At 50.5% G+C, this 11,401-nt stretch overlaps 1 protein-coding gene across 5 annotated transcripts in view; it reads left to right on the top strand.

Annotated features, from left to right (window-relative positions):
• Positions 1-515: 515 nt before the first annotated feature.
• Positions 516-11,401, top strand: part of HIVEP1 (HIVEP zinc finger 1) — a 149,361-nt gene continuing 138,475 nt past the window's right edge. For 2 of the 5 annotated variants that reach the window (XM_043590823.1, XM_043590819.1), the window contains exons 1-2: positions 516-635; positions 7,567-7,709. In XM_043590823.1, the coding sequence (XP_043446758.1) occupies positions 7,670-7,709 (40 nt within the window). In that variant the 5' untranslated portion in view covers positions 516-635; positions 7,567-7,669. Of the gene's footprint in view, positions 636-3,763; positions 3,897-4,269; positions 4,426-4,560; positions 4,693-7,566; positions 7,710-11,401 lie in introns of those variants that run through there. The other 3 variants (XM_043590821.1, XM_043590820.1, XM_043590822.1) reach the window with 3 other exon arrangements.

The raw sequence follows: 11,401 nt of genomic DNA, 5'->3' as shown, positions 1-11,401 counted from the left end.
GCAAGGCTGGGGGTCCATCTCAGAAGAGAAATAATATTTACTTTCAAAACAGGTCTACAAAGCAAACAAAGCCTCAGAAAACATACAATATTCAAAGTTGTGCTAAGAGAGGAGGGGAAAGGAATTTAATTTAGAAGGCCTTTGTGTGTGTGTGTGTGTGTGCGTGTGTGCATGTGTGTGTGCGTGTGTCTAACAGAAAAATACCACATGGTCCAGCCCTCCAGGATCACTAGGAAGGTGGATTGTTCATTTCGGTCCCGGTAACAAAGGACAGCCTGGGCAAAGGGTCCTTTCTCACTGCATGGGGGAAGAAGTGGGAATCCTTTACCGTGACCACCTGCTTCCTTCGCTTCAAACCGGCACAGAAAGTGCCAAATACCCGTATATCATTCTCGGCGCGGAGCCCACGGTATAAACCAACGTAGGCGGTGCACTAGATAACATCAAAGCCCCAGGCAGGGGCCAGAAAAGGGGGGGGGGGGCAAAGCAGCCGAGGGAATGAAGCGCCTCCCCCTAGCATTTCCTCTCACGCCCACTTCCAACCTAGGAGGCTTTTGGTTTCTGCTTTTGTTGTTTTTAAAATTAAAAGTTAAACCCAGGAAGCTTTGGATCAGACTTTTTGCGTTGCAGTTCGGGTAAGTTTTCTCTGGGTTCTTTTGTCTGGCGTCTGGCTTGGCAGTAGCCTGGGCGTGGGGCAGAGTCGGCAGAGCGGGCGGGGAAGGTTTTGTCGCCGGGTCGCCCCGAGGAGGAGGGGATTCGGCCGGTGGACGGGAAAGCCCGGCGCGCGCGGAGGGCGGAGGGCGGAGGGCGGAGGGGAGGGACGGGCGGCGGCGTGACCCGGCGGCCGGCGGGGAGGAACCTCGGGGATCTCCGCGTGGCGGCGGCGCTGCCGGGCCGCGCGCAGGGCGGAGGGCCGGGGCCGCGGGGCCGCGCCAGGGGGGAGCTCGAGCCGGGCCCGGCCGGGCGGCCGCGTGGGAACCGGGGCTGGAGGACGCGCGGGCGGCGGAGGCGGCGCGGGGCTCGGCGGACGCGGCGGGACGGCTGGGTCCCGCGACCCAGCCGCAGCGTGGACTTGTGTTCTCCCAAAACTGCTCAGCGAGGAAAATGTGCGTAGAGCCCTGCCGTGACACTGCCCTCACTTGAACCCCACTCCCCGAGGGGGGCTGCAGAAGCGTTCACACGGCCGGCAGGGTTGCAGCCAGAGTGAAATGGGGCCGTAGGAACCCTCTCTCTGTCCCCCACCCCCTCCCCCAGAGTATGGTCACCTCCCCCATTGTTCCAGAATTTTTGACAGTTCAAACTGCTGTTCACCCTTCACATTTATTTTCTGGTTAACACCCCCCCCCCATATTCCGATACTATTTGAGAAATTGTATTTAATTTGCCACAAAACAAGCCGAAACTGGCTACTTTACCGTTCAGCTGGCTTTGCCTGCGTTCTGATAACTAGGAAGTTAGAACCGCAGGCAGAGTTAGGAAGAGAAAATGCATTTAGGAAATTCGAAACTAGAAAATACGAAACTGTTCCGTATTGCATGTATTTCAAAGCAGAGTTTTAATATTGATTTGCCGCCCAAGAAAGTTAAATTGTGAGTAGTCTATTTAAGAAAAAAAAGTTCTTTAACAGGCTGAAATGACAAAATTGTCTGTAACTCCAAATCGCAGATTTAATCTGTTAGAAAGCTCCCAACAGTGCCAAATCCCATATAAACATTGTGTTCACAGTGTGTATTTGTTATCGATTCACCAACTATTGGGTTAAAATTATATTCATCCAGTTAGCATTTTGATTTAGCAAGTGACACTAGGCAGAATTAATAATTATCAAGTTACCTTAATCTTCATCTTGGGACAGATTAGGTATACTTGAACATTTAAATGAAGGCTTATTTTTTATTCAAATGCCCAGTTGGACTTTACCTAATTTTTGTGACTGCAATCCATTGGATGGCATCTACTTTTATAAAAGAGAGATGATTACATCACTTGGAAATTTTAAAGATTGCATTATTTCACTGCAAGGTTGGGAGCATAGTATGCTAAAAAACATCATTTCAAATTTAGGCAGTTATTGGATGATCTTTGCTCTTATGACCAAATTTAGTTTTTAACAGATATTATTTCCCCCTTTACGTGACATGACTTTTGGTTACAAGCTTGCCTTTACCGAGTATTCCATTTTTAATCATTGCCATTCTGGTGCATTAAGTATTTTTTTTTTTTTTTTTTTTAGCTCAAATGAGTTAGAGGTAGGATTTCCTCAGGGAATTTTCGGGGTCAACCCTAGCAGGAAAAACCTAGATGTCTTTATGGAAGCCCCAGGGAACAAAACAACTCAAGTTTTCACAGATGGCCCACATAGTGGGTGTACGGTCGTTTAGCATTTTTATTCCTTAAAAGGGGAAAGCAGTTTGGTTTAATCTGAGAAATTTTTATGCATCAAATTTTTTGTTTTGCCTTATTCCTCCCAAGTTCAACGCGGCTCCTTAAACCAGTTCACTTTTGCCTGCTTCTTTAGGTGTACATGTGGAATTTCTGAGCCCCAGATTTCTAACCTTCTTTAGTAATCTAACCCCAAAGACCTTGTTCGACACCCTGGTCCAGCCCCTCCCGATTTATGTCCATAGATTACCACTCCTTGCTTCCTCTACTGCTTTCTAGCAGCAAGGGTCAAACTCTGGTTTATGGTAATTACTCCCTCTTCCCCCTCTCCTCCTCAGCGTCCTAGGAGCCTAGTCGGCTGCCCAGCACCAAACCTCCTTTTCTGACCCCAAAGACCCCTCCCCTCCCTGACCCAAGCTGTCAGGCGGACCGGTAAGGGTTAACCTCGCTGGCAGCCGGGGCTCTGGGAACCACCAGCGGGCTTTGGAGCGGCCTCTGGAATAACCTTGGCTTCCCTCAATCTTTTAATAGAACATCCGCCACCAAGAAGTGGTTTCAGTTCAGGGTTAATAATATGTCCCCTTCCATCCTCCAAACCAACACCCCGCCCCCCTCCCTGTTTTTTTTTTTTTTTAAGTTGTTTTTCAAAGTTAATGAGTTTCAAGTTTCACAATGACTTTCCCCTTCCCTCCACGCGTTGCTGAGGAAACCCCCTTGGGGTCCCCCCCCCCCCGCCCTCCCTTCTCCTTTCCCCTCCCCCATTCGGCCCGGGCGGGGGCGGGACTGGGAGACCCCATGACGTCACTGGGCCGGCCCACATCCTGCTTTAGAAAGTAAAGAGACGGTAAAGAGAAACTACCGCCCCGCCCGTCCCCGCCCCTCTGCCCCGACCAACCGCCCCCAACTGCGCGACCCGGCCAGGCCTTCCCCGGGCCGCGTGACCGGCTGGGCCCGCCCCTCTGCCCCCGCCGGGCGCCAGTCCCCGAGCCAGCGCGACCCCGGGCTCCCGCCCCTCGCGTCCCTAACCCCGCCCCTCCCCCCCTCGGGCCGCGCCGCCGCCTCCTCCGGCACCCCCACCTCGTCCCCGCGGCGGCCGGGCTGGGCGGAGCCGCGGGCGGGCGGCCGGGGGGAGGTGCGGTCCCGGGCCCGCCCCGCCGGGGAGACCCGGGGCTCCGGGCTCCACGCGAGCCCCGACCGGGGCACCCACCCCATTCCCAGCCTGCGCAGGGCCGCCGGCCGCGCCTGTCCACTCGGGCCTCTGCGCCGGTAGTGAACCCCCCTCGCCCCTCCCCCGCCGAGCCCCAGCCTCAGCCCTCGCTCGGGGACGCCCCCTCCCCCGCCCGCGCGGCTCAGCTCGCGGCCTCCCCGCCTCCCGCCCCCGGGGATCCCCTGCCGCCCCGCCCACCCGCGGGAAAGCCTCGGACCTTCGCCCTCCCTCCCCCGCGCCGCCCGGCCCGCGCACCTCCCGTCGCCCCTAAAGACGCTAAACGTGCCCTACTCTGCCCCGGGGAGAGGTAAAGCCCGCGCCCGCCCTCCGCGCCCCGGGCCCCACGGACCCGGGGGCCGCTCGCCCAGCCTCGCCGCCCGGCCCCCCGCTGCCCCCTTCCCGGCGGCGGCGGTCATGCCGCGGCCCGGGGCGCCGGCGAGCGCGGCCGCCTCCCCCGCCCGGCGCCTGCGGCCCCCGCCCGCGCGCCCCGCGCTCCCCCCCCGCCCCCCGGCCGGCTCCCCTGTTTAATATTTCAGCGCTGGGTGGTGTGAGTGCCAGTCGCCGGCCTCTAGTGTGGCTGCTGCTGGGGCGGCGGCGGCGGCGGCGGCGGCGGGGAGGGGGACGGAGCCTGGGGGCCGGGAGCAGCGGCGGGAGGAGGCTATGTTTGTGTTTGAGGTTGTCAAGTGAAGGAGGGATCCCGGGCGCCGCCGCCGCCGCCGCCACCGCCGCCGCCGCGCGGGGGTCGCGGAGATTCCGAGCTGCGGCCGCCGCCATCAGCAGCGCAGCTCCAGGGCCGGCTGCAGCGGCAGCGGCTCCGCCGGGCGTCCTGGCAGCAGGTTCGGCGCGGGCTCCGCGGCGGGGGCGCTGCAGCTGGGAGGGCGGCGGGAGGCGGGGGGGGGGGGGGGAAGGACCACTTCCCCCTCCGCGGGCGGGGGGCGTGCGGGCGCGTGTGTGTGTGTGTCTCTGTGTGTGTGTGTGTGCGTGCGTGTGTGTGCAACCGCCGACCTTGCAGAGGGGATGGCTGCGTGCGGGAGACACTTGCCACTTCTGGGCGCCCTCGCAGCGCGCGAGCGGCCCGAGCTGCGGTCCTGGGAGGCGAGCAGGTACGGAGGGACTCAGCTTCCCCACCCCGCGTTCCAGCCTCAGACGCATTTTGCAAGAGGGTGGGGGGTGAGGGAGACCAGGCCTCGGCTTCCCAACCTCCCGGCTTTGTGGCTTTCTTTTCCTTTCGTTCTTTGCTCTAAGTGCCTGTTTACTCCCAGCCACCTGGGTAGTTTCTTTCCGGGTTGGGAGTACGCGCCTGCAGCAGTTGGGAAGTGGGCGGTGGGTTTGGGCGCGGGTCGGCTCTGGCTCGCCTTGGGGTCGGGCTGGGGACGGAGTTGCTGGAGAGGGGAGGGGGCGGTGGCGGAGCCGGCGGCGAGGAGGAGTCTCAGGGCTGCCGCGCTCGCCTCATCCCGTCCTCCTCCTCCTCCTCCTCCTCCTCCTCCTCCTCCTCCTCCTCCTCATGCTCTCCGCATCCACTCCGGGCTCCTTCCTGAGCTGGCACTTCCATTCCCCCTCCTCCTGGCATGCGAAGCGCTTTGTTCAGTGCAGCGTTGCAGAGGGGTTTTCCCAGGCTCCGCCCTCCACATTCATTCATGTTTTTTCTCCTTGCAACTGTCTTTACGCTTTTTGATCCTGTCATGGTTTTGCTCCATGTAGTATTTATTTCTTTCCTGCAAAGGAACGGTTTATTACTTGTCCTAGTCGCTCCAGTGCCGCTGTCTTTCCCTATACTCACTTCCCCCCCACAAGGGTTTAAACATGGGATGGACAGCTAGGGACAGTGGGTAGGTAGGGAACCGGGTAGCCAAGAGCTGTTACTGATTGGGAATTTGCATATTTTATATTTAGGCTCCTGATTCGGGGTCACGTGATTGTATTACATTCGGAGTTCACGCTTTAAAAACTTCCAGATATCATGACCATTTAAAAGCTTTTAGTTAAGCATTCGCGCAATTTGTCTCTAACGTCTCGGAATTCTCTATTGAATCAAGCTTCGTGAATCGGATGGTGGATGTATTTAATGCAGAGAGTTGAGGAACCGTATCTTTTATAGATCATTTAGCCCTGTGATGGTATTTTGCCATCATATTTCGTATTCTTCCCCATGCAGTTAAAAAAAACAACAACATTGCAAATAATTTTGTGCAGTACCCACACAAGGCCTTACCAGGCGTAAAACACTGAAGTTAATTGTAGCCTCCTTCCAATTCTTCACTGCTATGATGAAATAATAAATTTCCAAAACCTTATACAGGAGTATTAGATCCAGTCTTTCCCATATAGGCTTTCTTAAGGAGTATTAATATTTGAGTGTTTTTGTGTGCCAGGCAGTGGGCAAAGCATCAACATTGTTTAGTTTAGACCTTATAACCATCCTATGGGGTGGATACTATTTCTTAGTTTTAGTGTTGGGAAATCTGATCTTCAGAGAGGTTAAGTGCCTTGAACAAGGCCACACAGTAAGGGGTAAAAACCTGGCTTTGAACCCAATCTGGTTTGACAGCAAACTATATAGTCCTGACTTGTGTCCTACAGCCTGTTGAATAAAACCACAGACTCGGTGTTACCTCCGCTGAGGGAATAAGCACTGAAGAGTAACCAAGTCACTTGGTGCCATATTTTTTAGTCGCTGACCATGGGCAGGTTAGTCAGCCTGTCGTCTCTCGTCGTCTTCTCTGTAGAGCAGATAAATGATAGCTATCTTACCAGTTATTATTAAGATTGGATTAGGTAATGTGTAGAAAGTACATAGGCACCCCGCAGGTGCTTAGTAAGTATTCTCAGTTTCTTCTGTAGTACTGGATATAACAAGTTTTAAACAAAGCATTCCTATCCCGTTCTTTGTGTCTGCTTCGTGATTAAACATAATTTCATGTTTATCATCGCATTAGGCTTTGCTTATCAGCATCCTTCCGGGAAGTTAAAACTAAGCTGGAGGATCCTTGAGGATCTTGTGACAGAGGAGACACAGGTGGCCAGTGTGGGAAGAGGGATGATCAGGTTTGGGATTATTAACGTTTTGGCATATTGCGTTTCCGATCACCGTCTTCAAAGGATAGAAGTCAGGACAGACTAGGTTGTGCTGCAGTAACAAATAACTCCCAAAGCTCAGCCACTTAAGACAACAAAAGGTCTCTTTCTTGTTTATGCTATGTGATGATGACCTCAGCTCTGTGTTGCAATACTCACTGTCTGGAACGGTGCCTGTCCCACAGCAGAAGGAACAGAGAGTGCTAGAGGATTTTGCTTTGGTAATAAATGGTACAGCCTGGAAGCAGTGGGTGTCTCCTCCACTCACAGGTCATTAGCCAGAACTGGTCGCACATTGTAGCTAAATGCAGGGAGGCAGAAGGTACAGTCCTACCACAAGCCTAGAAGAGAAAGCTGGAATAGTTGGGGAGCAGCTCCGGTAGCAACCACATATATTAACTGAATTAATTCAGTAAAACAAGATAAATGAGACATGGTCCTTGTTCCCAAAGTGCTTATGGACAAGCAGCAAGCAGAAGTATTATATATATATATATATATATATATATATATATGCACACACACGTATAACATATATGTGTGTGTATATGTATACGTATTATATGTATAACCTTTGTATAGCCTAACACTCTACTTTAATTGTACCCTGTGATGTTACTGTAAAACATAGCTGAGTGAATCTTTTTCACTCTTGTTTGGTAAAGGTACGGTGATTTTCTTTTTCTGTTTTCTTAAAGAGAAAGCCCAGATAGTAGCAAAATGAGATGTCCTATGGTTAATTAAAAGTTAGTAAGTGATCTTCTGCAGGTGTTTCTAGCTTGGTTATCTTTTGTGGAGATTAGGTTAGTGCCGAACGAAGCCACGCTTTTGAAATATCTTTTTCCTTTGAAGGTAGTAAAGTGTGATTTTTCTTTCTTTTTTTTTTTTTTTTTCATTTTTAGCACATGGATTAATTGATGGATGTTGAGTTTATGGAGCTACCTTTTTGTGACCTGCACTTCCCACAGTTTCTGAGAAGAAAAAGGAGCCCCTGAATCAAAAAAGATGCCTCGCACCAAACAGATTCATCCTAGAAATCTAAGAGGTAAGATTCGGCATTAAGTGGAGGGATGGTTCACAATAAATCGTATGATAAAGTATTTCTTGGGTATCAGAAACGGCAGCTCACTGGATGGCAACCCTGCCCCATGATGAGTGCCAGGAATGTGCCATTTCTCTTGTTTACTGCCACTTTTCCCGTGTGATGCCCGTCTCTCAGGAAATGCTTCGTCAATATTTGTGGAATGAATCAATCCAATTTGACGAAATGACAGTGCCTTCCCAACCATCAGTGTGGGTATGAAAATGAGAGATTTACTTTCTCTTAACAGGGACCGTGTTTGCTTCGCGGAGTCTGAAATGAATAGTGGGATATCCTCTGCCAACCGGATTAATGGGAATTTTTGTGCCCCTCCCCCACACTGCTTTTGAGATTTGTCTTTGTGCTGGTCTATACATTAGATCGGCAAGAAGTGAAGAGGGTTGTGGTGGCCATTAACTCAGACCATCATTTGCAGAACTCAGAGGCAAAATGACCTGTGTTTCCATGAGGAAGCAGGCCTTCCAAATTACGTACATTGTATATATTTCGTACAAAGGTGAAAACATGCGCGTTTCCCCTTAGCTGTGAAGAGAGATTTTAATTTTAGGAAGGTGAGTTTATTTTAGCTTATGGTTTTCAAATAGTATATTGGTTAGTGTGTTACAGCAACTGGGAGGGACAATTATCTTTTATATTCAGTTTCAGCAGGTAAGGGTCTAGCAGGGCTAAGCAAAGAACGGTTACAGCAAATAATTCCCAACTGAGTAAAGTAGCTTAGCGAAATATTTACCATTACAGGGGAAAAAAAAAAAAAAGGCATTCTCAGGTACACGCAAGGTAAAAAATTAAGACCAAACCAATTAATTTGGAATGTTTCTTTGTGAAATCAATTTAGCCAGTCACTGTGAGGTGGTAATTGGAAATGTGGTCAGTCTTGTGGCCTACTTGAATCTGGAACAGTGCTGGTTTCCTGCCGAAAAGAGTACTGGGACTTTCTGCTGGCAGAGGTGGCTGCCTCAGACCAAGTTCAAATTGATGATTATAGCACCAGTGTTTAATGAGGTGAGGATTTAGATGGAGACCGTTAAGTCTTGTGCGTCGAAGTCTGAGTTTTCAGAGTTACATAGAAAATGCTGAAAATTGACCGTGTATTTGCCCGTCCTCGCTAGCATCTGAGCTCCCGAAAAGTAGGCACTTTGTCTCATTTACTACTGTAGGCAGAGCCTTCACGCTCCTGGGTGCCAGCTGAGGTGGGCGTTTAGAGTCTTGGGCCCAGCTTTTGTAATTCATCTGTCTGAAGAGGGTGCCCTGTTCCAGCGTGCACAAAGGCAGCTTTGGGGGTTGTAGGCGCCCCAGGCCCGCACAGGTCCTGGCAACTAATAGGAGCCTAGATATTCGTTGACAGGAATGCCTGATTGGTCTTAAAGTATTATTCATGAGGTCATAAATAGTAAACATTTTTCGTATTTCATATACACAGGCATTCCTTGGAGTTATTGTGGGTTCTGTTCCAGATGACTGCAATAAGGCGAATATCGTGGTAAAGCGAGTCAAATGAATTTTCTGGTTTCCCAGTTAGCGTAAAAGTTATGTTTATACTCTGCTGTGGTCGATGGATTTTGCAATAGCACTGTCTTAAAAAGCGAACGTACTCCAAACATACTTCATTGCTAAAAATGCTTGTTCTCATCTGGGCTTTCAGCAAGTTGTGATCCTGGATCACACATCGCCATAACAAATATAATAATGATAACGATAAAGCTTGAAATGTCATGAGAATTACCAAAACATGACACAGAGACACAAAGTGAGCAAATGCTGCTCATCTTGTTAAACACGGCATCGCCACAAACCTTCAGTTTGTAAAAGACAGCATCTGCAGAGTGCAGTAAAATAGAGCCCAATAAAATGAGGCGTGCTTGTCCTTCATAATGTTCTAGATCCCATGGCTATCCAGAGAAATGCAGATGTCAGGCCACAGACTGTTTTCCCTCCTGCCCCAAATGTACAACCCGGCAGGTAGTTGTTGGATGCCTTCAGGTGCCACTGTTCTAGGAGGTAGGGACAAAATGATACTCAAATGTGGACCCTGAAAGAAGCGTGGAGTTGAGGAGGGGAGATGGGTGAACGCATACCTGCGCCAGCGTGGTGAGGGGAGAGCAGAGGTATGAAGCCTCCACAGAGGCCGGGTGTCCTACTGTGCCCTGATGTGGGGGCAGGGGGAGTTTGGCATGGGGCAGGGTGGGAAGAAAAGAGAAGTAAGGGTACCATCTGAAGCAGGTTCTCTTCAGGGGCCAAAGGAGTGGGAGAGGGTAGGAGATTGGAAGGGGAGAATTAGAAATCAGATCCTGAGGGTCCACCCCGTCTGAGTCTTAATTAAATAATTAACTATTTTTTAAACGTTTATCTTAGAGAGAGCGTGTGCGCTCGCTCAAGCTGGGGCGGGGCTGAGAGGGGGGCCAGAGGATCCGAAGCGGGCTCTGCACTGGCAGCAGATAGCCCAATGCGGGGCTCGAACTCACGACCTGACTGAGCCACTCAGCTCCCTCTCCAAGAGAACTTGAACTAAATTGGGGTCTGGCCCATCAGGGAGTCCAGAAAGTTGTTTGGCTAAGGCAGTAATGAGCTCTCAGGCACCGAAGAGCAGATCAAAGTAGATTAGCCAAGGTGGTGGGACCTGCAGAGTGGTGGGGGGGGGGGAGGAAGGGGGGGTAGGGGCAGGGGCGTGGATTGACTGGGGGTGTGGACAGCGCAGCATGGAAGAGGTGTATCCCAGCCAGTGAGCTTAGTCAGCTGAGAAGGATGAGGGTGAGGCTGTTCTGGGTGGGGAAACCCAAGCAAACAAAGGCACAGAGGCAGGAAAGTGCTAAGATGTAACACTTCCAGAGTTTCTACTTCCCTTCCAAAAAACGTATTTGATGACTGTATCCCCAGGCACAGTTTGGGGGTTAGAGTAAGCAGGTATGTCCTGAATTGTAATTCCTCTGCTATTCCTGAATAAGTCCATTTTGCTGGTTAAAAAAAAAAAAAAAAAAAGCAAGCTGGTAAACATTAGGGATGAATTTATTAGCATTTATGTTGTATCTCACTGTGACAGTTGAAATATCCTGTTTGTTTTGCTTTACCTGTCACCCGCTGCTTTGACTGACAGAAGACTTGTTGTGTCAGTTAGCTCTGAAATAGGGAGAGAGGAAATCAGAAGACCAGAAATCGAGTCACAGCCCAGTTTGGACTGCTCACACTGTTTTAAGTGCATTTCTTCTTTTTAGGCCTCCTTGGAAAATAGTCTGCAAAGTAGTTGTCTTGTGTTTGGTAATTAAGTCAACAATAAAAACATTTCTGCTCAAACACGGATTATATGTTTATTATGTTTTCGTGGCAGTTTTAATACTTAAAATACAATTTTTCTTTGATTTATTCTCGGTTCAACTGGTATTGGTGTGGTCCAGTGGATATACAAAGCTGGAGGGTAAACATATTACAGCTTTCTGGAATGTAAATTTTATTTGGGGGAAACTATATACACGTGTGTGTGCGTGTGTTCATGTACAAAAATATTACGCAAGTATAATCTATCATAGAGGATACAAAATTTATATGGATTGAAATTAGGCACATCCACACTTCAGTCCTGCGAGAGGTGGAGTTTACACTTCTCCGATGTTAAGGTTCTTTAGTGGACAGGTATGAAAAGA

The sequence above is a fragment of the Prionailurus bengalensis genome, chromosome B2 (genome assembly GCF_016509475.1).
Source record: "Prionailurus bengalensis isolate Pbe53 chromosome B2, Fcat_Pben_1.1_paternal_pri, whole genome shotgun sequence".
In the NCBI taxonomy this organism is placed as follows: domain Eukaryota; kingdom Metazoa; phylum Chordata; class Mammalia; order Carnivora; family Felidae; genus Prionailurus; species Prionailurus bengalensis.
Note: the sequence above shows the minus strand (reverse complement) of the source record. Positions and strands in the feature narration are given on the sequence as shown.